Source organism: Scyliorhinus torazame, chromosome 11, assembly GCF_047496885.1.
Source record: "Scyliorhinus torazame isolate Kashiwa2021f chromosome 11, sScyTor2.1, whole genome shotgun sequence".
NCBI classification, from domain to species: domain Eukaryota; kingdom Metazoa; phylum Chordata; class Chondrichthyes; order Carcharhiniformes; family Scyliorhinidae; genus Scyliorhinus; species Scyliorhinus torazame.
Genome location: NC_092717.1, coordinates 135,381,466 through 135,408,533, shown reverse-complemented (window position 1 = coordinate 135,408,533; position 27,068 = coordinate 135,381,466). Strand labels below are relative to the sequence as shown.

Genomic DNA, 27,068 nt, shown 5'->3' with positions numbered 1-27,068 from the left:
AACGGGTTATCCTGCTGTCGGCGTGCGGACCCTCAGCCTTCGCCATTATACGTAGACTAATTTATCCCGATACACCGGACACAATACCTTTCCAAGAATTAACAAAATTGGTGGAAGAGCACTATGACCCAAAACCACCCCTCATTTTGCGTAGGTACAGATTCTGCACAACGAAGCGGGAAGACAGAGAGTCAGTCACAAATTTCTTGACGCGCCTGAGAAGGCTGGCGGAAAAATGTGAGTTCAGCCCGACGCTAAATGAAATGCTTCGGGACCGGTTAGTGTGTGGCATAAATGATCTCACAATACAGAAGCGCCTGTTGGTGGAAATGCAGCTAGACTGCAGGCGGGCGTTACAGCTCGCACTGTTCCTAGAAAAGGCAGCAAGTGGGGCGCAGGAACTACAGGGCACGCCAATGGAGGTAGATACCTGTGAGAGGGACTACCACAACGGGTCCAACTACCAGATAGCCACCCTCAGGAAAAGCCTGAGGAATAGAGGGCCAAAGGAAAACCCAAGAACTGCCCCAAGTCTGCTAGGACTAACTGGAGACAGAGGGAACTACCGGCTGAGGCTCTCCCAACAGAGAAGGACCGTTTCTGGCACCAGACAGAGTGGGGTAACAGCGACAGAAACCCTAGAAGGAGGTGGCAAAAGAGGAATAGCAGGTGGGGACGCAGGGAAGTACACAACCTAGACGCCCCATCCTCCTCCGAAGGGTAACAGTTATATAATATTGCGACGAAGAAAGCAGAACCTATTAAGATTGTCCCACGGGTGAACGGTCGGCCGACAATAATGGAAATAGACACGGGTGCGGCCGTATCAGTAATGGGAGTGGCAGCATTTTAAAACATTAAAGATGGACTCCAGCCACTAACCCTAACAACAACATCGACAAAACTTAAAACCTAAACGGGGGAACCCCTGGAAATTCTAGGCACGACTCAGGTACCCGTGGAATATGACAAACAATTGCTCAGATTACCGTTGACGATAGTAGAGGGCTCCGGAACGAATTTAATAGGACGGAACTGGCTGAAAGACCTAAAATTAGATTGGATGAAAATTTTCCAGAGTGGAAGCGGGCAGTTGAGTGGAGTACTCCAAAAATACCCGGAGGTCTTCCAAGAAGGTTTGGGGGAAATTATAGGTGCCAAAGCAACTTTGCATGTGGACCCAGAAGCCCTTCCGAAATTTTGTAAGGCCAGGCCGGTACCTTTTGCATTAAGGAAGAAAGTAGATGTCGAAATAGAAAGGTTACGGCGCGACGGCATTATCAGACCAGTGCAGTTCTCGGAATGGGCAGCGCCGGTGGTACCAATTTTGAAACCAGACGGCTCGATACGTCTCTGTGGAGATTTCAAACAGACGGTAAACAAAATGCACTGCTGGACAAATACCCGATCCCGAAAATAGACGACCTATATGCCAAATTGGCAGGTGGGCTTTGGTTCACGAAACTGGACATGAGCCACGCCTACCTGCAGTTAAAACTGGACAAGGACTCCCAGAAGTTCGCTACGATCAACACTCTGAAGGGACTTTTTCGTTATACTAGGCTACCCTTTGGAGTGTCATCAGCCTGCGCTATATTCCAGCGTACGATGGAAAATATTCTGCAGGGACTACCGCAGGTGGCGATTTATTTGGACGATGTCTTAATCACGGGTAGGACAAACAGGGAACACTTAAGGACCCTGGAGGAAGTGCTCAGACGTTTCGCAAGGGCAGGCGTACGGCTGAAAAGAGAAAAATGTGTTTTTCTGGCCTCACAAGTGACGTACCTGGGATATAAAGTAGACGAGTCGGGCATACACCCATTGGAAGACCGAGTAAGGGCAATAAAAGAAGCCCCAGCTCCCACCACGGTCCAGGAGCTACGATCATTTCTAGGGTTGGTAACTTATTATGACAAATTTATTGAAAATAGGGCGTCCATCCTAGAACCCCTCCACCAGCTACTAAAAAAGGGACAAGAATGGAAATGGTCCGCCCGCCAAAACTGAGCAATTAGGGGCATTAAGTAACAGCTGTCGTCCGAAAATGTCCTAGAGCATTATGACCCAAGGAAGGAGTTGGTGGTCACGCATCACCTTACGGGGTAGGAGCCGTCTTAGCCCATAGAGGAAGGAATGGTGAAGAACGGCCAATAGCCTATGCTTCAAGGACCTTGGCGATGGCTGAGAGAAAGTACACCCAAATTGAGAAGGAAGGACTGGCGGTGATATTTGCAGTAAAAAAATTTCACCAGTATCTGTACAGGCGGAAATTCACCATAGTGACAGACCATAAGCCGTTATTAGGGTTATTAAAAGAAGACTAGTCAATACCCCCAATTGCATCAGCCAGAATCCAACGCTGGGCATTGCTACTGGCGGCGTATAGATACGTTCTGGAGCACAGACCGGGAACGCGAGTAGCAAATGCAGATGGTTTGAGCAGACTTCCCCTCCCAGACACCCCGCCGCTAATGCCGAAAGTAGAGGAGACACTAATGACTCTAAATTTTTTTGACACCCTACCAGTGGACGCACAACATATTCGGTTGTGGACGCAAAAAGACCCAGTTTTAGCCAAGATGAAGCATTTACTGCTAACAGGGGAACTGGAGAGACCAGTGGAGACCCAGATGCACCCATACTGGAGCAGGAGGGACCAAATAACCGTAGAAGACGGTATCCTATTATGGGGAGCCCGGGTAACAGTCCCAGCTCAGGGCCGTCGGGCAATCTTAACCGAGTTACATCACGGACACCCAGGGGTGTCTAAAATGAAGATGCTAGCTCGGAGCTACGTTTGGTGGCCAGGATTGGACACAGACATAGCAGCCTTGGTACGTTGGTGCTAGGAGTGCCAACAGGGGCAAAGAGTGCCACCAGCTGCACCATTGCACCCGTGGGAATGGCCAGGCAGACCGTGGACCCGCCTGCATATTGACCAGGCCAGCCCTTTCATGGGCTCAATGTTTTTGATGATAGTGGACGCCCACTCCAAATGGTTGGACGTCCACCAGGTAAACGAAGCAAGCACAGCATCGACAATTGAAAAGCTCAGGGCCTCGTTTGCAACACATGGACTTCCGGAGGTATTGGCGTCGGACAACGGAACGACATTCACAAGTGGGGAATTTGGAAAATTCCGAAAGGGAAACGGAGTCCGCCACATCAAAACAGCCCCTTACCATCCAGCGTCCAATGGCCTGGCAGAGAGAGCGGTCCAGACACTAAAAACGGGACTCAAGAAGCAGCCAGCAGCGTCAATGGACACAAAGCTCTCCCGCTGGCTGTTTGATTACAGGACCACACTGCATTCCACAATGGGCATACCGCCAGCTGAACTCTTAATGGGAAGACGGCTGCAAACGAGGCTGAGTCTCCTTTTCCCAAATTTAACGGGGAAAGTGGAGAAACAACAGGAGGTCCAACACAGGGGGCATGATAATAGTCGGCAGCAGAGACATTTCCAGGTGGGGGCACCGGTTTGGGTCAAGAATTATGGGAATGGACCAACGTGGGTCAAAGGCACGGTAGAGTCCCAAACAGGGCCCATATCATATGAAGTTTCGATAGGAGGTAAGGTGCTGAAGAAACACCTAGACCAAATAAGGGCAGCGGAACCACACCTGGAGGCAGGCGAAGCAGGACTGCCTCAAGCTGGGATAGCCCAGACGGAAAAGATACCCACACCCCAGCCCCGAGCAATTTCTACAGACCCAGTCATCCAGTCCTGTGCCCTGTGGAGATAATATTTGTTAATCCTCTTGACGTTGTTGGAGGACAGGAGTTCCCTTCTTCCCCTCACTTCATCTAGAAGCACCGTCTCAGAATCTTGATACCTGTCTTTTGCTCAATCCTGAGAATATTTTTCTTCCACTAGAAGAAGCAAACAAAATAAGCCACAAGAGATTGTAACCTTATTTCGAGAGTTGCATTCCTGCGGTAAGTAGTATTCTCGCTGTGAGGTGGGTAGTTCTCTAATTGGGACAAGAAACCCCGGGATTGTTTTTGGCTACAGTGGGTAAATATTAAACTGAATCCCAAATTCAACTCCTGAAACATTATGGGAGGAAAAATCATGGCCTAGATTTAGAAGACCTGAATGATAGTACCTAGATGAATGGAATCTTCCTTTCTCCCGAATTCCACACTGGATAACAGAAATTGGCACTTAAATCAATGTTTCTCTAGAACTGAACAGCTGTGGTTCACAGCAAAAGAAAGGATTGCAGAATAAGCTGTCACTGCAGGACCCGTGTGATCACTTTGCAAATCGTGTCTCAGTTCAAACATTACTCAATGAAATGAAAAGTGTGGAAAAAAGCATAATATAAGGAGGGGAACATACAAAAGGCTCCTTCCTCTGTTCATTCCAGAAACATTGAACACTGAGCTTCTCTCTGTCTGCCCCTTTCAGTACAATCTGTTGATCTCCTGCCTCTTGACACAATTAGCAACGATATAAATTTTAATGTATGTGGTGGAAGAGGAGATAATCAGGAGTGCCCCATTCCTTATTTCCCTTTTGAGATCCTGGCTATAATTATATCTGATGGACATCAAATGTAACCGATAGCAGTCCTGAAAAGTGCACAAATCTGGCAGAAGTTTTTGATATTTTTTTCAAAGTTTCAATCCTGGCGAGAAAATCAGGGAGAATACTGCCAGCACCGACAGCGACGAAACGTGCTGCATATTCAGCCTCTTTAACAATTTTTTTTCATGTGTTTCACACCACGCTTCAGGCAGATTGACTCTTATTCACTCTCCCCAATAAATTTAATCCCTTCAATCAGTGAGGCGCACCTTTAAAATCTCTCCCTCGCACTTGTTCCAAGTCCAGTCAGCTACCACAAAGACAGTTTCACGGACGGAGTCCTCAACAAGTCAAGGCAAGTCAGGACATCATCAACATGCAATCAGGCCAATGTCCAGCAAGCAAGGTCACCAACCCCGACCAGTAGCTGCGATAGTGAGTGCCAGCTCGTTCTATGAAGGACAGAGCTACAGTGCTGAAAGAAGATGAATGACCTTCTTCATGCTGCCAGGTTAAGTCTGCCTCCTCATGTCTCCCGCTGCATCCCTTAACAAACCTATCACATCTCCGCGGTGATCTCTCTCCTAGCCACTTCACGGGGTCCCAACACGTGTCATGGTGCCCTCCATCCCCCACCCCACCCTCCAACTCCCCATGGACCACCTCTCAAAATCCTCTCCTCACTTCTCTGTTCCCACTCACCGCCCACGTATGTTAGGCTTCATAACCATCTGACCGATGACTCCTATCTACACTCTCCAAATCTGCCTCATTCCAGGACAAAACTGAGCACAGCTGGCATGAGCAGGCACAGCCTGCAGAGTCAAGCCCGAGCTGAAAACTTTAATGCCATTTGAGGAGCCCTTGAGTTGGCCGACGAAGAGCAGGACCACGCCGTGCAGAGAGCAAGGCGGGACAAGAGAGAAAGTGAAAACCCTCAACACATCCAGCCATGATTCAAGTCTCACGTGAGTTATCTTTCTCAGTCTGCTGCCGTGATGCACTAATGCCATCGCGCTTCCCTTGCACATCAATCAATCGACCAGCCGGACCATCCTCTCGCCCTCTGGAGAAAACAGACCCGAGCAACTCCAAGGGCGACATTTCGGAGGTGAGCATCGAGAAGATGTCACAGCTGTCAACCGCACCTTCCACCAGTGCATGATACTTGCACCTCGGTCTGAATAACTAATAGACATTAGGCTTCCGGGTCAGTCACTGGTGAGTAACTCACAGTCCATGATCCACAACAGGCGGAGGAACGAATGTCCCAGGGATCCAAAACTCGGATAGATGCTGGAGCCCAGGCTGGTGATGTGCCCCTGGGCCCCGTCGTGCAGAGGCACGAGCATTATGAAGGGATGACAGCACTCCTCCTCGGACTGCAAGGTTGACTGGAGGAATCCCATTGCTTTCTGCGTCACCCATTCGGGGCCACATTTGTGTTAGCTCTGTTATAGAGAGGTGAGTAGTATTTTAGTTTAATAACATTATCAAAATATGTAAAACAGTACAACAAGGACACCAAACACTTGGCGCCCCAGAATATACTTACACCACCCCCCCCCCCCTCCCCCACCCCGACCTACATCAGTGGAAAGGCACGCCAGCCCAACCCACCAGAATAGGCCACTGCAACACGGAGCATGGCGGAGGAGGAGAGAGAAAGAACAGTCCACCCCTCTCAAGAGGCGCATAATTCAGCCTGGAATAACCCCGGCACATCATAAACCAAACCGTACAGAACATATCAAAAGACAAGGAACAACGCCACCAGCTGCCGAGGCAGTGCCTCCTCCTCCACCCTCCACCCCCCCCCCCCCCCCCCAGCCAGCCACAGAGACCCACATCAATGGAAGGGCGCTCCGAGCAGCCCAATTCACCGGAAAAGATCTCGCTGGCACGGGGGATATCCTTACTCCCACCAGCAGCAGTAGCAGCAGCGTGCACCACAAAAAACAGGCAGAAATATAGCGAAGACACCAGGTCAGACAGTAGACAAAAAACAGCACAAATACAATAATAAGCGTATGAGCAAACATTAAACAACAACAGCACCAGCCATTAACATGGCCTTCCAAAATTAGGGGCAGCACGGTAGCATTGTGGATAGCACTATTGCTTCACAGCTCCAGGGTCCCAGGTTCGATTCCGGCTTGGATCACTGTCTGTGCGGAGTCTGCACATCCTCCCTGTGTATGCGTGGGTTTCCTCCGGGTGCTCCGGTTTCCTCCCACAGTCCAAAGATGTGCAGGTTGGGTGGGTTGGCCGTGATAAATTGCCCTTAGTGTCCAAAATTGCCCTTAGTGTTGGGTGGGGGTACTGGGTTATGGGGATAGGGGGGAGGTGTTGACCTTGGGTCGGGTGCTCTTTCCAAGAGCCGGTGCAGACTCGATGGGCCGAATGGCCTCCTTCTGCACTGTAAATTCTATGAAAAAAAAAATTGAACTAAAAATAGTCATTATTTCATGGAAGTGGCCAACAGCCTTCACGGACGTGTCATTACAGCATCGAAGGTGTCCAGTTGAGGTGAGCCACCACAGTCCTCCTCCTGTAGTCCCAATGTCAGGTCACCTGCTCCAGCCAACTCCCGGTCCAGGCCACAAAAGTAAGAGCGGCAGAAACAACACTTAGCTTCCAAACATAGAAACGGCAAACAGTCAGCAATCCAAACAAAAGCAGTATCAGATGGTAAATCAACTATCATTGAGCTGATCAGGGAACTGTCTTCCCCTTGTGACAGGTAAGGCACACCTGATGTATGTGAAGACTGCAATTTGCAGTCAACTTCATACTTAGAGGACAGATTCCCCCAGACATCATGGGCTGTGGACTAAATGAGCCTTACAACTTGAACAGCCAGCTACAATCCCTGATAGTAAGGTTAAAAGCAAATTACTGCAGATGCTGGAATCTGAAGCCAAAGAAAATGCTGGAAAGTCCCAGCAGGTCTGGCAGCATCTGTAGGGAGAGAAAAGAGCTAACGTTTCGAGCCCAGGTGACCCTTTGTCAAAGATGACAGTATGGCCTCCAGAACCAGTGGCCTTGAACGTCCATGCAGCTCATGCCTGCAGGCTTCAAAGGCCTGAGTGTGGGGGTTCATTCTGACTGCACCCGTCCTCCCCTCGGTGTGAGGGTCTTCAGCCCTCATGAGTCTGGGAACCACCACTTGAGTCCCCTATCTGCCATGCAGCCTGGCATCTCATGGGATCTCACACAGGGATCTCACAATTGCCCCCTGTGCAGACCCTGCTCCCACCCACTTTCAGCTGCCACTCTGCGGTGATAACACCACAAGTCCAGCTAGGACACGGGAAGCGTTGCCTGCAAACCAGCCGCTAGACCCCTTTAAACCTCGAGATTCTCAGCCATGAAGGGCCACTAAGGCATGCGAATGACCAATCCACCTGCGATATTGAGACTGAACCCTCCATCTCGAGTTGCACATATCTGGATCCCCCACATCCTCTCTGGTTCCCCCTTGACAATTGGCACCCTGGAGGATGATGGTGACATAAGCACTCACCTCTGATATCCCCTCCGGAGGTGAGGTTGCCAGGCTCACGCCTTTACACAGCTGTTGTAAATCGCATTAGCTTGACCTCACGCCACCAGTCGATGAATATTTGGTGTGGGAGGGAGTCACAGTGGGAGGGCTCGCTAAAAGGATGCTAATTACGTAAATTAGTTTCTTGACCTTCCGTGGCAGGATTCTCATTGCGTTACCAGCACAGAGCCTGTAAAACACGATATCGCCAGCAAGAATTGCATTTCCTGATTCTCGCCGTATTTTGTGCCCACTTCAACGTTCGCACTGACGGCTAATAAGAGTTGAAAATCGCCCCTTCATTGAAGAAAGGCTAATCCCTGAACCATAGTTTTCTGAGTTTTGTCAGCTTGGCTCCTTGGCAGACTGCCTGATGATAGTCAACGATGTAACATTCATCTCACCTCATTATAAGCAGATCTCTAGCTGATTGTTTCAAGATGCAGGTTTGGAAATTCCTGTGTAGCCACATCCCAGAAGTTGGACTCAAAAAGACACGCACAGCTGTGCCCATTCTGCTGATGCCAAGTTACACGAAAATGATCTGCCAATCCCATCAGCAAACAACCAAAACAAAAAACAAATGGATATCAGTGGAACTTTGTTCGAATTCAATTGGAGCAACAGTAATCATGCTTCCAAACCCACAACCACATGGGCAGCAGTCATAAGGCAATACACCACTTGCAAGTTCTGTTCCAAGTCACACATCACCCTGACTAGGAAATATACTGTTGCTGAATTAAGGTCTTGGAAGTCCCTAACAGCATTATGGTTGTACCTTCCATAAGACCATAAGAAATAGGAACAGAAATAGGTAATTCGGCCCCTCGAGCTCGCTCTGCCATTCATGGCTGATCCAAAATCCCTCACGACCACTTTCCTGCCCTTTCCCAGTAATCCTTGATTCCCTTACTGATCAAGAATCTATCCATCTCAGCCTTAAATATACACAGGGACTCTGCCCTCACGGCTCTCTGTAGCATGGAGTTCCGAAGACTCGCAATCCGGCGCCGAAAACGGCACAAATCAGTCTAGCATCGCGCCGCCCCAAAGGTGCAAATTCTCCGCATCTTGAGGGGCCGAGCTCTCACCTTGAGGGGCGAGGCCTGCGCCGGACTGATTTACGCCCCGCCAGCTGGCGGGAAAGGCTTTTGGTGCCCCGCCAGCTGGCGCGGAAATGACTTTGCAGTGTGGCGCATGCGCGGGAGCCTCAGTGGCCACTCACGGCACCCCGCGCATGCGCAGTGGAGGGGGTCTCTTCCGCCTCCGCCATAGTGGAGACCATGGCAAAGGCGGAAGGAAAAGAGCACAGGCCCGCCCGCGGATCGGTGGGCCCCGATCACAGGCCAGGCCACCGTGGGGGCACCCCCCGGGGACAGATCGCCCCGCGCCCCTCCCCCCATTACCCCGGAGCCCGCCCGCGCCGCCTTGTCCCGCCGGTAAGAGAGGTGGTTTGATTCTCGCCGGCATTCCAGCAGCGGGACTTCGGCCCATCGCGGGCCGGAGAATCGCCGGGGGGGGGGGGGAGGGGGCGCCAACCGGCGCAGTGCGATTCCCACCCCCGCCGAATATCCGGTGCCAGAGCATTCGGCAACCGGCGAGGGCGGGATTCACGCCAGCCCCCGACGATTCTTCGACCCGGCGGGGGGTCGGAGAATCCCACCCTATATCTTCTTGTCCTAGACTCTCCCATGAGGAGAAACATCCTCTCAGCATTTACCCTGCCAAGCCCCTTAAGAATTCTTTATGTTTCAACGAGGTCACCTCTCATTCTTCTGAATGCCAATGAATAGAGTCCCAATTTGTTTAACCTTTCCTTATAAGTCAGTCCCTCCATACCAGGGATCATCCCAATGAACCGTCTCTGAACCGCCTCCAATGAAATAATGGGTGGGATTCACCCCAGCCGCACGTTTCTTGGCAGCAGGAGGCGGTGCACCATGCGCTACCGGCAGGATTCTCTGTTCCCGCCGCTGTCAATGGGAATTTCCATTGAAGCCACCCCACACCACTGGGAAACGCACAGGCGGGGTGTGCTGCCTGCGCAACCAGAGAATTCCATCGCCAGCAAGCAGCCGGAGAATTCCGGCCAATAGCTTTCCTTAAATAAAGGGACCGGAACGGCACACAGTACTCCAGATGTAGTCTCACCAGTACCTTGCATAGCTGCAGCAAGATTTCCCTACTCCTGTACTCCAGCTCCCTTGAAATCAGGGCCAACATTCCATTAGCCTTCATGATTACCTGCTGCACCTGTGTGCTAGCTTTCTGTGTTTCATGCACAAGAAGTACCCCCCAAGTCCCTTTGTGTTGCAGCTTTCTGCAGTTTTTCTCCATTTAAATAATACTGTTCTTTTGATCTCCCTTCCAAAATGAACAATCTCACATTTTTCCACACTATACTCCATTTGACAACCTTTTCCCCACTTACCTATCAATATCTCTTTGCAAACTGTTTGTATCCCTCTTGCAACTTGCCTTTCCATCTATTTTTGTGTCATCTGCAAATTTGGCAACAGTACATTCGCTTCCTTCCTCCAAGGGACCCAAGGGTCATTGTTATATATTGTAAACAGTTGTAGTCCCAGCACCGATCCCTGTACAATCTTAAAAATAACCCTTTATCCCCATCACTCCAAGGCCAGCAGCAGTTCAAGAAGGCATCTCACCACCACCTACTCAAGCGGAATTAGATATGGACAATAAATGTTGGTCTTCCCAATGATGCCCACATCCAATGAGTCCATTTTAATATGCTCATCATGTTTTACCTTTATTCCTTGTCCTCTGTGAAACTAACCACAGTCACAGGAGGCAAACTAATTGGTCAGAAAACTTGCAGCTAACCCTGCTGGAAAAAGGCAAACCAGTAGCACCTTTAATTATATGATTTTTAAAACTCTCATCCACATTTTCAAATCCCTTCTTGGTCAGGCTGCTTCTGTCTCTAACTTCTTTGAGCCCAACAACCCTCGAAGATATCTGTGCTCCTTCATTTCTAGCCTCTTGCACATCATGGGAGGGATTCTCCGACCTCCCGCCGGGTCGGAGAATTGGCGGGAGCTGGCGTGAATCCCGCACCCGCCGGTTGCCGAATTTTCCCACCGGATATTCGGCGGAGGTGGGAATCGCGCCGCGCCGGTCGGCGCCACCCCCCCCCCCCCCGGCGATTCACCGGCCCGCGATGGGCCGAAGTCCCGCTGCTGTCATGCCTGACCCGCCGGCGAGAATCAAACCACCTCTCTTACCGGCAGGACTAGGCGGCGCTGGCGGGCTCCGGGGTCCTGGGGGAGGCGCGGGGCGATCTGGCCCCGGGGGGTGCCCCCACGGTAGCCTGGCCCACGATTGGGGCCCACCGATCCGCGGGTGGGCCTGTGCCAGGGGGGCACTATTTTCCCTTCGCCTCGGCCACAGCCTCCGCGATGGCCGACGCATAAGAGACAACCCCCCTGCACATGCACGGGGATGACATCAGCGGCCGCTGACGCTCCCAGCATGCGCGGACTTCCGCCGCCTGGCAAGCCCTTTCAGCCCCGGCTGGCGTGGCGCCAAAGGACTTCCACGCCAGCGGGTGGAGCAGAAACCACTCCGGCACGGGCCTAGCCCCTCACGGTGAGTGCTTGGCCCCTAAAGGTGCAGAGAAATCCGCACCTTTGGGGAAGCCCGACGCCAGAGTGGTTCACGCCACTCCATCCCGCTGGTACCCCCCGCCCCGCCGGGTAGGGGAGAGTCCCGGCCCATATCCCTAATTTTAACTACTCTAACAAGGTTTCGCTATGACGGTCCTAAACTCATAAATTTTCACCTAATAGCTCTCTGCATCTCTAGTTTTCTTTTCTCCTTAATATTCTGCTCAATTTCATGTTATTATAATGATTTAATACTTTGGGGTAATTTACTGTGCAGAACACAAGGCACTAATTGCTTCTAAGGGAGTGGGCAGATAGGTTGTCAGTTCTTTTATTAAGACTAGTCACAATTATGCATAGATATAAAGCTTGAAGACATCAGAGCTGTGAGTGCGTGCTCTGCTGGAAGCAAAAGTGAGACCAAGACTGAATCACACGACACATTTCCCTTCTACTTGTGTCATGCTGCTATCCCTTAAAGGCATTTTACAACATTCCCTCTTCTAAAGAGATATTACATTTTGGATTCATGCTCATGTTTAGCTACCATTACATAAGTGCACAGAACTGATGCACTCAGAATCTATGAGTCTCTAAAGTGAACTGACTGAATTAGGCAAGATCAGACTCTCCTGTCACAGGCAAAAAACCTGTTGATCAGTATCATTACACGCAAGTATCCACCAAACATGGAATCATACCCAACAAGAAATCAACACCTCAAAAAATGAGTGAGAGTGGGAAGCAAATCGGCAAAAATAAAATAGCTTACTTGTTAAATAATTTCCTGCGTGTGGAATTAATTGCACTGTCAACACTATGAATAGCTTCACGAATGGAAGACTCCACAAAGTTGTCACCAGTTCGACTCCTCTCTGGAACTGCGAGGAAGAAGTGGAAAAGAATATATTCATACAAAGAAGCTCACCAATTTATTATTTAAATGTGGAAGAGGCACATACTCCTGATGTTAAACTGCACACAGGTGATCAAGATAAATCCACAATGCTTCCTGTTTACCCTTATTCTGGATGCTCGTCAGGCAACAACTCGAGACTCAAATAAAGAAATGGGATTTCAGTTACACTTCACATTTACCTGATATTCTAGCTTCTATTAGTAAGAAGGTAAGCCAGATAGAAGTTCCCTTTATCTCCACAATTCACAAAGCAAAAAACAGTTTGCAAGTTGTTGTTTGGCAGTACAGCACTTGAGAACTGCTGAAAAAAGACATTTTCCCGAAGCTTTTCATCCTGCATTCATCAGGACAATCGCAAGAAGACCAATGTCAGGGGAAACAACAGCTTTATGCCATATTATACATGAAGTCAAGCAGCCTGGTTTAAATTTTTTTAAATGCTTGGCAGTTGGCTGTCAGTCACCATCAACTGGTGCATTTTCCATGTCAATGCCTCAAACAATCAGGGTCACTTGCCACAATCAGCACTCGCCTCTCAAATAAATATGCTTTCAAAAGATATTTACTCCATGCAGAAACTGAAAACTTTATTGCATAGATAAATAATCACCAGAAGTCCACAGTTAATAGTTACATATGGCTGTGATTATTCAGAATACATTCCGATGGCGTGATTATAATCAGCAACAGTAAAACAATAGAGAAAATAAATTATATCATTAGATTAAATAAATGCACAATTGAAAAAGTAAATACTCACCGGTCACTCTTAGCAGCATATTTGTTATTGCTTGGCCAATCATGTTCCGTGCAGCACACTCATATCTTCCTTCGTCTGCTTGTCCAATATCCCTGATAGCAAGTGTCCCTTCTGCATTAACATGGAACTTTCCACTTTCTGTAATTTGAACTCCATCCTGTTCAACAAACATATTTATTTCAATGTACTCGTAAACCCTATTTTTGAAACAAATTTTATATTTTCATTAGACATTTTGTTGCAGTCGGCCACCATTTCTCCTCCCCAAAATTAAGTTTCACTAAAGAATAAAACTTTCTTAAAGGATCGCTGCTGTAAACAAGTTCATGAGTTTGCAAAAACAAACAAGGAGCAGAATATGTATAGCCACTTATTTCAAAAGCACAAACAAATAGACCTTCTTCGGAACCCATTTTAAGAGAATCCATGGATAAATACTCTCCCACGGAGTTCCTGTATGATGGTAAATATTAGGCAGGGTTTTCCTCCATTCTTCCATAATAGCTATAGCAAAAGAAAATCAGAGTGACAGGCCTACTTCCATAATAATAATAATCTTTATTGTCGCAAGTAGGCTTACATTAGATTTCATAGAATTTACTGTGCAGAAGGAGGCCATTCGGCCCATCGAGTCTGCACCAGCTCTTGGAAAGAGCACCCTACCCAAGGTCAACACCTCCACCCTATCCCCATAACCCAGTAACCCCACCCAACACTAAGGGCAATTTTGGACACTAGGGGCAATTTATCATGGCCAATCCACCTAACCTGCACATCTTTGGACTGCGGGAGGAAACCAGAGCACCCGGAGGAAACTCACGCACACACGGGGAGGATGTGCAGACTCCGCACAGACAGAGACCCAAGCCGGAATAGAACCTGGGACCCTGGAGCTGTGAAGCAATTGAGCTATCCACAATGCTACCGTGCTGCCCATAATTAATACTGCAATGATGTTACTGTGAAAAGCCCCTAGTCGCCACATTCCAGCACCTGTTCGGGTACACAGAGGGAGAATTTAGAATGTCCAATTCACCTAACAGCACGTCTTTCGGGACTTGTGGGAGGAAACCGGAGCACCCGGAGAAAACCCACGCATAAACTAGGAGAACATGCAGACTCCACACAGACATTGACCCAAGCTGGGAATCAAACCTGGGACCCTGGATCTGTGAAGCAACAGTGCTACCCACTGTGCTACCATGCTGCCCTGTACCCACCCTAACATAACATGACAGATTCACTAACATGACGTTCCTTTCCTCCCCTCCTGTGGATAGTAGACCATCTGAATTCAGACTGCTTCATTACATGTAAAGGTCTTTACAAGGCAAGACTCATACACAATTTTCCTCTCTGCCACAGTAAGCACAGTAACACAGAGGTTAGCACTGTTTCCTCACAGCACCAGGGACCCGGGTTCGATTCCCGGCTTGGGTCACTGTCTGTGCGGAGTCTGCACGTTCTCTCTATGTTTGCGTGGGTTCCCTCCGGGTGCTCCGGTTTCCTCCCACAAGTCTCTCAAGACGTGCTTGTTAGGTGAATTGGACAGTCTGAATTCTCCCTCAGTGTACCCGAACAGGCGCCGGAGTATGGCGACTAGGGGATTTTACAGTAACGTCATTGCAGTGTGAATGTAAGCCTACTTGTAACACTAATAAACATTATTATTATCACTAACTCTAATTACCACTGAGAAAATGGTGGCAGTGCACTCTGCAGTAGCAATGGCAAATTTTCTGTAAGAATGCTGGAGGAAACAGTCTCAGAATAGGCTCCTCTTTTTAAATTTAAGAGCATTGGAGAAAACAGCCTTAGACTGGCTCGTCTGTTTACCTTGAAGCACTTTAGCTTTCTGTTGTGGACCTTAGCTCAAGCAAAACCTTTCTGAAATTGAAAAAATAAGTAGAGGCATATGTCTTAGGAGCAGGAATAGGCTATTTGGTGTCTTGAACCTGCTCTGTTATTTGATAAAATAATGGCTGAACTGGTTGTGGTCTCAACTTCACCTTCCTCAATGCTCCCCTTAACTTCTGACACCCTTGTCTATCAGCCTTGAATAAATTCAATGACCCAACCTCCACTGCTTTCAGGGAAAGGGAATTCCACAAACTCGCGACCCTTTGATGAAAAAAATTCTCCTCAGCTCCATCTTAAAAGGAACTCCATCTTGTCCTTACACTGTGTCCCCTAGTTTTAGTCTTTCCCACAAGTGGAAACATCTTCTGGTGTCAACCCTGTAAAGCCCTCTCAGGATCTCATATATTTCAATAAGATCATGTTAAGTCTTAAAAGACCGTCCAGCCCTTTAATTGTGGCCACATCACAATGTTCTCCCAGTGCAGCGCTCCAGAATGTTTCTCCATGGCAGCAGCTAGCTCCTTCTTGGTGATGAAGATACTATTGTGGGTAGATATTCATCACAGATCCAGGAAAACTCGCATTGGCAAATATATGTCCCAACCTGACCATACCAGGCAGGGAAACTGCCAAACTGTAAACCCAGTCCATTCCCAAGATTCTCTTTAAGTACCAACAGATCTCTCATCGCAATGTTCACGAGTGATCTAAATCTGAAAAAGGTTGTTATTACTTTCTAAAGTAGCCTGTCCCTTTAAGGCTGTTGCTCAGGTAATTCTGTGGGGAAAGTGTCTAAATATATGGACCTGAACTCAATCACTGTTTAATCAATCTTTACTGGGGAAGTATACAAACTGCCAAGAACTTGTAAATTTCTGGGTTAAAATCAGAACAAAATAGCATGCCTTTCTCTTTAGGATATACTTTTGACACTTTGAACTGTGAAATCTGGAGGATGATAGATACGCGTTTGATTTAAGATCAAATGGAGCTGATTTTCCTGTGGAATGCATCCAGGGAACACTTATTCCCAGACACAAAATACAGGAAATTCTGTTTGTTATTCTGATAGCGCACGACTGAGAGCTTACTTCAATATTACAGTTAGTAAAGATACTCTCAATGTAAGAAGGAATTAGGTATTACAAGTGAAAGTGACTTAATTCAAAAGTCACAAAATTGAAAGTTAGATAGATAAAAATTCTTAAAATGTAACAGTGATCGTGTAAGGAATTTTTTATGTGATTGAAGAATTAAAGACTGCGAAGGATACGCGAGTTCTTCAAAGTGTTCAGCAGAAAAATTTATCTTAGATGTTTGCAAAGTTGAGGAAAAAACATTTTGTTGATTGAAACTAACATGGTCGGCATGTTGGTTCCTACTTCTGATTCACAATGTGAGCATGTGACAAGTTTGCAGTTTTATCCATGACACTTCAAGAAAATATTGAATTGTAGCCAAGCTGCACCCTTACAAGGGGGGCAGAAATTAAAATTACAGGGGAAGTTAACTTGGGCCAGTTGCTCATATTTCTTCGCGATTTGTTAACAAATATTATTCAGAGTCTCGGCCCACGGTTTAGCAACCATGTTAGCTGTGGGTGCAGTTCCCATAATGCCTGCTAAATCTCGCGAGATGCCAAAAACATTGAACCTTGAGGGCGAGATTTTGGTTTCCAATCTTCCCAACTCCCCTCCGATGATGTGATCAGGTTCATGCCCAGGAAGGGCACAAGCCTCATTTTCATCCATTATCATCTCATTAGCAGCTGTCAAGATGCAAAGTCCACCCTTGTTGTATCTTCCCATACAGCCGGAGTGGCGTCACATGGCTGCGAATCACAGGCTGCGAGGACACACAGATAACTATACCCCTTGGGTGATGAGGGACATTCCTGGGCATTGCCCTGGCACTCTGGCAGTGCTGGAGGGCACTGTCAGGGGGCCCTCTGGGGAGCTCCCTTTAACCATGGGGGGGGGGGGGTTGTCCTTCTGTATGTGGGGAAGCTTTCCCCATGTCTATGGGGGGTCTTGATGTCTGCGTTTGGGATGGGGGGGGTCTCCTTATCCATGGAGAATTTCAGTGTTCATGGGGCGGGATGGATGCCCTTTACATAAATTGGAGATCAGGCGCATTTCTCTTAGGCCCCGTCCCTCCAGTTGGCTGTGAATCTCGCTTTCCTTTTGAGATTGCACAGAGCTGTTCAATATGGTGAAAAATATCGGCTGTGCAGCCTGCAAACCCCACACTGTTTTTTTCGGCTGAGCCAACACTATGCATTTCTGGGATGATTCCGTAATTGAGAGAGAGAGTTAATCTAATATCGCCTGATTGACACCATGGATGAGCTTGGGTGTTTTAATGCAACTAGGGGTATCCTTTGTATTCAAAATTCAAGGGAAAAAAATCAATTATTCCCACAATAAGAATGTATTTATTCCTCTTTATTTTCTGCCCCTTACCTTAGTCCAGGTGATTTTGGGATGTGGTTCTCCATGAGCACTGCAGGATATCTTTACATCTTGGCCAACCTCTGTGGTGATATCCCGTGGAACATCGGTAAACACTGGTATCGCTGAATGTAATTGATAAACTCTTGTTAGAATTTCAAACAAGATAAGGAAATAGCCTTGATTTTTATGCTTTTGTTACAGATATAGCATTAATTAAGCTATGCCGACAAATCACAGTTCACCGTGGTTGGTTGATTTCCACAAACTACTAATTTCTTCATTCCAGCACGATTGGAACTATCAGATTTGATGGACTATTGATTTCTCTCAGTAAAATTATCCTGGTAACCGCCTGTTATGGACAGGGAGGCAAGAGAACTGAAACCCCAATTCCCTTCCCTCTCTGTCCCTAATCAATGTTTTTAATCCCGGAGTGAGAGCTCAATTTTAATAACCAACCGCAAGCTTCCATGGGTTTTAATAAAGTTAACTATTTATTCATACCAGAAGTCCAAAGCTATGATATGCATGCACGTAAAATACATTTTAAAGAGTATAGTGCACTGTTATAAGTCGTTATCAAAAGAATAGTTCATAATTCACGTCTTAGGAAAACGCATATGTTGTACTGGCAGTGAGAAAGGTGTTTTCATTTCTGAAGGGTCGTCTAGGTGGATTCAATATAAGAGCATATCAGGATTATTTCGGGCTTCTATTGAAGAGATGTATTTTCAACAGATCATGAAGTTAGTTACTTATGGTCATCTTATGAGAAGGTCATATTTCTGTACAGTTGGACTTGTTAAGGAACAGGCTAACAATTGCCTGCTTTGTTGCTGCTGCTTCTGGCTGTGTGGTTTTCAGTCTGACTGGCTTCTTCCTGGTTCTTGGGATTATAAGATTCATTATCTGTGACCAGTCTCTGTCATGTGACCACTGGATCAATACTTCTGTTATTCATCCAGTGCAGTGAACCGTAGTGACTTTCAGAATCTAACTTCTCTTTTCCTGGATCCAGGCAGACTGCATGTGTCTGAAATTTACAGAGCTATCTTGACGAACCTTCCCCTCTCAAAGTTTTTCTACAGGGCACTATAAATTACATGGGCCTTGTGTCCAAGTAGAAATGCTGATCAGCTTCCTTGAGAGCCCAACTCTCTTTTAATTTGGAAGTAAACAGACAGTTCAAAACATATTTATACAGCCCAACATTCTCAATACCTCCTTGGTACTTTGGAGGCCTAACCATTGTAAACTGTTGCCATTGCCAGTAAGTGTGAACACCTTGGGCTGGATTCTCTGTTTTTGGGCCGAAATCCCCACGCCATCGGGAAAACTGTGGGCTTTTATGCCAGGAAAACTGGCGTCAAAAGGGCAGAGATTCCCCATTTTGCTGGGGGCTAGCAGGCAGCCGCAATAGAGCTCGCAACTCTAGCTGCTGATACGGCCCCCCTCACTTCCAGGTCAGAGGCCGCGCCGCGCATGCGCACGGCGGCCTCGCCAGGCATCGTGGCAGATGCAGCCCGCAGACCTGGACTGGCAAAATAGTGTCCTGCATCGGCCGCTCGCACACTCTGGACGGCGCCCAGCCCCGAATAAATCCCCTCCTGCCCGCCGATCGGCCCTCCCCCTGACTGTGGCGGCCCCGGACTGAGTCCGCAACTGCCACGCGAGAATCACAGACGGTGGACCACACGAGTCCCACGCCGTCGGGAATTCGGCCGTTCGGGGTTGGAGAATCATGGGGTGGGGCTCAGGCAATGGCCTGAGGCGGTGGATACTCGGCACGGCGTACTCCACGAGTACTCCGATTTTCGAGGGGCGGAGAATTGAAGAACAGGCGCCGCTCCCGATTTTGTGCGCCAAAACGGATTCTCCGCCCTATCGCCGAACACAATTTCATTTCAGCTTCGGGGGGGCGGAGAATCCAGCCCCTTGTACTTTATTTCATCAAAACAGCCCAGGCCTTCCTTTAATCTTCAACAGCTCCCGACAGATGTACGAACAGGGGTGGGATTCTCCGCAAACGGCGCAATGTCAGCTACACGGCGCCAAAAACGGCGTGGATCAGTCTGGCGTAGGGCCGCACCTTTAGGGGCCAAGGCATCACCTTGAGGGGCTAAACCCGCGCCGGAGCGGTTTCCGCTCCGCCGGCTGGCGGGAAAGGCCTTTGGCGCCACGCCAGCCGGCGCCGAAAGGACTTCGTCGGGTGACGCATGCGCGGGAGTGTCAGCGGCCGCTCACGGCTTCCCCGCGCATGCGCAGGGGACGGGGTCTCTTCCGCCTCCGCCATAGTGAAGACCATGGCGAAGGCGTAAGAAAAAGTGTGCCCCCACGGCACAGGCCCGCCCGCGGATCGGTGGGCCCCGATCGCGGGCCAGGCCACCGTGGGGGCACCCCCGGGGCCAGATCACCCTGCGCCGCCCCCAGGACCCTGGAGCCTGCCCGCACCGCCTTGTCCCGCCGTTGAAAAGGAGGTCTGATCCATGCCGGCTGGCGAGGGTTGACAGCGGCGGGACTTCGGCCCATCGCGGGCCGGAGAATCGCCGGGTGTGAGAATTCCGCACCTTTGGGACGGCCCGACGCCGGACTGATCCATGCCGTTTTTGGCGCCGGGTAGTGGACTTCGCGCCGTTTACAGAGAATCCCGCCCCTGGTCTTCATTTCACCCTAAATTAAACATGGCTCCAAAACATAACAATATTATAAATCTTTTCTTTGTAACAGCATTGCTGTTTGAGAGAGTGTCACTACGTGCAAATCTTTCGCTGTGATTCCTACATTAAGTGACAACACTTAAACTTTAGGGCAGCATGGTAGCATTGTGGATAGCACAATTGCTTCACAGCTCCAGGGTCCCAGATTCGATTCCGGCTTGGGTCACTATCTGTGCAGAGTCTGCACATCCTCCCCATGTGTGCGTGGCTTTCCTCCGGGTGCTCCGGTTTCCTCCCTCAGTCCAAAGATGTGCAGGTTAGGTGGATTGGCCATTTTGCCTTCATTGGCCGGGGCATTGAGTATAAGAATTGGCAAGTCATGTTGCAGCTGTATAGAATCTTAGTTAGGCCACACTTGGAGTATAGTGTTCAATTCTGGTCGCCACACTACCAGAAGGGTGTGGAGGCTTTAGAGAGGGTGCAGAAGAGATTTATCAGAATGTTGCCTGGTATGGAGGGCATTAGCTATGAGGAGCGGTTGAATAAACTCGGTTTGTTCTCACTGGAACGAAGGAGTTTGAGGGGCGACCTGATAAGAGGTCTACAAAATTATGAGGGGCATAGACAGAGTGGATAGTCAGAGGCTTTTCCCCGGGGTAGAGGGGTCAATTACTAGGGGGGCATAGGTTTAAGGTGAGAGGGGCAAGGTTTAGAGGATATGTACGAGGCAAGTTTTTTACGCAGAGGGTAGTGGGTGCCTGGAACACGCTACCGGAGGTGGTGGTGGAAACAGGGACGATAGTGACATTTAAGGGGCATCTTGACAAATACATGACTAGGATGGGAATAGAGGGATACGGACCCAGGAAGTGTAGAAGATTGTAGTCTAGTCGGGCAGCATGGTCGGCACGGGCTTGGAGGGCCGAAGGGCCTGTTCCTGTGCTGTACAATTTGATAAATTGCCCTCAGTGTCCAAAATTGCCCTTAGTGTTGGGTGAGGTTACTGGGTTATGGGTATATGGTGGAGGTGTTGACCTTTGGTAGGGTGCTCTTTCCAAGACCCGGTGCAAACGCGATGGGCCGAATGGCCTCCTTCTGCACTGTAAATTCTATGATTAAAAAACATTTATTTTGTTAATGCTTATTTTAGTCAGGGCAATTCCTTGAAATACAAGTCCCAGTTTCATTACAGACGTTTAATATATTGCAGCACTTCTTGTAATAGTGATTGTAAATGAAACACATGATGCCGTATGAATCTCTTTCAAATCTGCCTTTTGTCAAAAGACAACAAAATTAATGATTCAATTGAAAATCAAATCCAAGCATTCAACCAAAGGGCTAGTTGGGGATTTGACAGTAACCCAACATTTTGCATAAGTAATCTGCAGTAGTTGCAGTATTTGTATGCGGAATATAACTGATTTCATTTTTAATGAGTTGTCTCATAAGATTGCTAAATTTGACATGAATTAAAACCTTAGGGGGCTTGGAATCCCAAAGAGGTGGAAATAGAATAATTCTGATACCCTTCAATATACTTGGGAAAATTCAATGCTCTAAGACAGAGGGAATGATTACATTTTTCCCAGTTAAGCAAAGGCTATGATGTACAAACTGCAGTCTGATACGGTGGTTGAAAAAACAAGTCTTTGTGACCATTATCTCCATTCATATTTTATTATATTCTTGACACACCGAATACAAGTTACAAAATCTATCTTGTACTCTAATGATCTCAGTAAGTACACAGTTCATGTAAACCGATAGGCAAACTGGTCAGATATATCACACTCTAAAACCAAGTTTTAGAGTGGGCAGCATGGTAGCATAGTGGTTAGCCCAGTTGCTTCACAGCTCCAAGGTCCTAGGTTCGATTCCCGGCTTGGGTCACTGTCTGTGCGGAGTCTGCACGTTCTCCCCGTGTGTGCAAGGGTTTACTCTGGGTGCTCCGGTTTCATCCCACAATCCAAAGATGTGCTGTCTAGGTGGATTGGCTATGATAAATTGTCCTTAGTGTCCAAAAAGGTTAGGTGGGGTTACTGGGTTACGGGGATAGGATGGAGGCGTGGGCTTAAGTAGGGTGCTCTTTCCAAAGGCCAGTGCAGACTCGATGGGCCGAATAGCCTCTTCTGCACTGTAAATTCTATGATCTTCAAGTAACAGGTGCCAGCCAATACAAATTGTATGGAATTCTCATTAAATCCCCCCCCAGATCCGTGTTACGCTGTGAGCCAACTGCCCTCACTGGAGCTCTGTCTTACACATGGGAATTTCCAAACTCCGCTCTTGAAGAACGTGCACTGGAATGTTCTCTCAAGAAACACTTTCTCTCTGATGCCTTCACAAAGGATCCAGATCAAGGATTTCACCCTCTCCTTTCAGTATTCATCTGCCCTGGAAAGCCCTGTGCATTTAACCTTCCACACAATCTCTCAAGTATCGAGCCACACAAAACGAACACCAGTGCTTCACAGGGTGCATTAATATGTCACCAAACTTAAGTTCATCACGAATTCTCGCTTCTCACTAGGCAACTTTAAATCACTTGCATCATGCAACTGTCTCTTTAATTCGGGGCCCTTTTTCTGCCCTTGGCTTTAACTTCACCAAACATGACCTTGTTCTTTAACTTCTCAGTCCTCCTGGAACCTCCCTGTCTCATTTTGTTCTTAGCCTCTGAGACTTGCTTTCTGTCCCTCTGGATTGTCCTGCCTGTTCTGGCAGTTTCTCTGGAAAGGTTCTTGTCTCTGGGTTACCTGGTTTCAAACTGACACAAGTGCTTCTGCTTTTCAGAGTGAGCGCCTTGTTGCTAAGTCATTTTTAAAACCCCATAATTGCTTTTACATCCGAAAACCCCCATGGCAATGCAGACAAAGTCTGAAGTGAAACTAAGCCTAGAGATTTGTCGGCACCTTTGTTTAGCCTGAAGCTAAACTGAGGTTATGAACTGTTTCTTAACACACAAAGATAGGAACATAAATTAAGCTTACTTAAACATATACTTTATTCCTAACACACAATACAAATATAAATTACTTAAACTATGTCTATTTCCTGATAAAAGGAAAAGACAAGGTGACACTGATACTTGTGATTAATACCGGCCTCTCTGATCATGAGTTAACCTGAAAAATTCTTGCCATCCCAAGAATCTTATCAAAGTCTAGAGATTGGGTCACTTTATGGGCATAAATCAACATTTAAGAGTTCAATATGTTAGGCAGTGCATATGCTCACATTTCACACCAGAAGTATGTTTAAGGTTTCTCCGCAGACATCCAGGACACAGATGAAAACAATGTTAGGCCCATTGCAAAATTTGATTGCGTATTACTGCTACATCCAAAGTTTCATCAAACATTTTGCAGTCAAACCGTGGAGCCAGGATTCGATTGTGCACTGATCCACAGTTTTTGTGCATGAGGCCCCAATGGAATGTGAACCAGTTTCTATCAGAAAACCAATGAGCTCTGGTTGGATAAATTTAAAAAAATATTTTCCAAGATTTATTTACTGACAGTGAAAGTATATGGGTGGGTTTCTCCACCCCGCCACGCCAGATTTCTGATTCAGCACGCCAGCGGGCTGTTTCGTATCGCCGGCTGGTCAATGAGGTTTCCAATTGTGGGGCAGCCCCACGCCATCGGGAAACCTCCGGGCTGCCGGCAAAATGGAGCATCCCGCCGGCGGAGAATCCAGCCTAATGTGTCTAATCCTAGCGTCTCACTCTACCACAAAATGTTGAAAACATCCCCTCCCGCACTTACCGTGCTGCTATGAAGCTTCTTCCAATGCTAGAGTGGCATGGTGGCACAGTGGTTAGCACTGTTCCCTCACAGCGCCAGGGATCTGGGTTCAATTCCGACCTTGGATAACTGTCTAAGTGGAGTCTGCACATTCTCTCCGTGTCTATGTGAGTTTCCTCCTGGTGCTCTGGTTTCCTCCCACAGTCCAAAGATGTGTAGGTGAGGTTGCTTGGCCATGCTAAATTGCCTCTTAGTGTCCAAAATTGTTAGTTGGAGTTACAGGATAGGGTGGGTGTGTGGGCCTAATTAGGGTGCTCCTTCAGAGGGTTGGTGCAGACTTGATCGGCTGAATGGCCTCCTTCTGCACTGTGGGAATTCTATGACGTATAATGAATATCCTGGGGCCAGCGGTATTTTCACACTGAACCAGCTGAATGGCATTTCAATGGAATCTCATCAGTTAAAATCTGTAGGATCTCTGACGCACAGTCATGCATGGATTGCTGTCTGCTCTCGCTAACCCCATTAGCTTTGGATAAGGGATAGCTTTCCACATGGGCACATTGGTACGTGGCATCATAATGGAGGAGAATGTGACAGCAATACAATCCAGCGTAGGAGAATATAGCAGCATGACAGAGGACAACAGGCACCAAGTACAGCCCACTGACACAAGCTCCCACTTCATCCCACCCTACAACATATGTGCAATCCACACCAGTCCTATGAAGACCTCTATAAGGAGCTATGGAACTTAGTATACCTGATTTGCAATACACCTAATTTTACAACCATTTAAATATGGTTCAAGGATAGAAAATAATAGAACATTTTAAGTATGATAGTCTGGTGTGCAGACTCTTGAATGCAATTTCCTGATCTGTACTCCAATCAAACAAGACTGTCTTGCAATTTCAAGTTGTAATGGAACATCTAAAATAAAGGAATGTCCTGACATTGGCAGTCACTCTCAATAAGAATGCTTAAAATGGTGCATATTGTATTAAAAAGTCACACATTTCCTTTTAAAATTTAACACAGTACAATAATGATAATAGTTTATTTTGTTTACACCGCTTGAAAGTGACTTCCTAGCACATGCAAACCTCTTATTTATGCTTTGTACAGAGACTACAAAATTCAAGATAACAAATTCTGTGGAAATAAATATACCTTTGGGCCGCACTTTTAGATGCACTGGGACTAGTTTAACTTGTACGATACTGATAGCCTGGCATTCATATTGACCCTGATCATGAAGGGCTACTTCCACAATCCTCAGTGTTCCTGTGGGTAACACTGCATGTCTTCTGTCATTGGGTAGCTGACCTCCTGAAATAGGAAGTAGGAAAGCATTTCTTCAGTCAATGCAAAACAAAACATTGTTAAAATAATACATCATTAAAGCAGCAGTAAATCTAAAACTCTTTTCCATTGATGCTGTGGGTTCTTTGCTCCATAATAATCATGGTTGTTGTATTATAACAATGATTACATAGAGGAAAATGTATATTTTTTAAAAATATCAATGATTTGTGGACGGCACAGTGCTTAGCACTCACAGCACCAGAGACCCAGGTTCAATTCTGGCCTCAGGTGACTGTCTGTCTGACTGAGGAGTTTGCACATTCTCCCCATGTCTGCGTGGGTTCCTCCGGGTGCTCCGGTTTCCACCCACAGTCCAAAGATGTGCAGGTTAGGTGGATTGACCATGCTAAATTGCCCTTTAGTGTCCAAAAGATGTGTAGGTTAGGTTAAGAGGTTATTGGATTAGGGTGGGGGAGTGACCTTGGGAGGAGTGCTCTTTCATTTTGGTAGGAATAACAGCAAAAGGGATTGTTATTTAAATGATAAAATATTAAAACATGCTTCTGTGCCGAGAGACCTGGGTGTGCTAGTGCAGGAGTCGCAAAAAATTGGTTTGCAGGTGCAACAGGTGATTAAGAAGGCAAATGGAGATTTGTCCTTCATTGCTAGAGGGATGGAGTTTAAGACTAGGGAGGATATGCTGCAATTGTATAAGGTGTTAGTGAGGCCACACCTGGAGTATTGTGTTCAGTTTTGGTCTCCTTACCTGAGAAAGGACTTACTGGCACTGGAGGGTGTGCAGAGGAGATTCACTAGGTTAATCCCAGAGTTGAGGCAGTTGGATTACGAGGAGAGGTTGAGTAGACTGGGACTGTACTCGTTGGAATTTAGAAGGATGCGGGGGATCTCATAGGAACATATAAAATTATGTAGAGAATAGGTAGGATAGATGTGGGCAGGTTGTTTGCACTGGTGGGTGAAAGCAGAACTAGGGGGAATAGCCTCAAAATAAGGGAAAGTAGATTTTGGACTGATCTTAGGAGGAACCTTTTCACCCAAAGGGTTGTGAACTATGGAATTCCTTGCCCAGTGAAGCAGTTGAGGCTCCTTCATTAAATGTTTTTAAGATAAAGATAGATAGTTTTTTGAAGAATAAAGGGATTAAGGGTTATGGTGTTCGGGCCGAAAAGTGGAGCTGAGTCCACAAAAGATCAGCCATGATCTCATTGAATGGCGGAGCAGGCTCGAGGGGCCAGATGGCCTACTCCTGCTCCTAGTTCTTATGTTCTTATGTTCAGAGGGTCAGTGCTCACTCAATGGGCCAAATGACCTCTTTCTGGACTGTAGGGATTCTATAACATGACCAGTATCACTGTTGCTAGATATAAATAGAGTGAAAACTTTCCTGTTGATAAAACTGAGCCACTTGTTATCTGGGACTTTGAGTGTCACATGTTCCATTAATTGTTCCTGGCAATAGTGAAATTCAGCCAATCTGTGTATAGCTCTCAATCTCCATCTGTAAATTGTGCAGCCTCTACAAAGGGACATAGGGCCAGAAGAAGGCATTTCAGCTTCTTGAATCCATTCTGTTTTTAAATTGCTTCATAGCTGATCACAACTCATTTACCATTCACCCTCCTTGA

The 27,068-nt window shown here is 47.3% G+C and overlaps 1 protein-coding gene across 4 annotated transcripts in view; it reads right to left on the bottom strand.

Annotated features, from left to right (window-relative positions):
• The window catches only part of LOC140385541 (peroxidasin homolog), a 757,374-nt gene that overhangs the window by 146,242 nt on the left and 584,064 nt on the right, over positions 1–27,068 (bottom strand). For all 4 annotated transcript variants that reach the window (XM_072467791.1, XM_072467793.1, XM_072467792.1 and 1 more), the window contains 4 exons: positions 25,288–25,446; positions 17,718–17,830; positions 13,396–13,552; positions 12,489–12,597 (listed from right to left, as the gene is read on the bottom strand). In XM_072467791.1, coding sequence (XP_072323892.1) covers positions 12,489–12,597; positions 13,396–13,552; positions 17,718–17,830; positions 25,288–25,446 — 538 coding nt within the window. The remainder of the gene's footprint in view (positions 1–12,488; positions 12,598–13,395; positions 13,553–17,717; positions 17,831–25,287; positions 25,447–27,068) is intronic.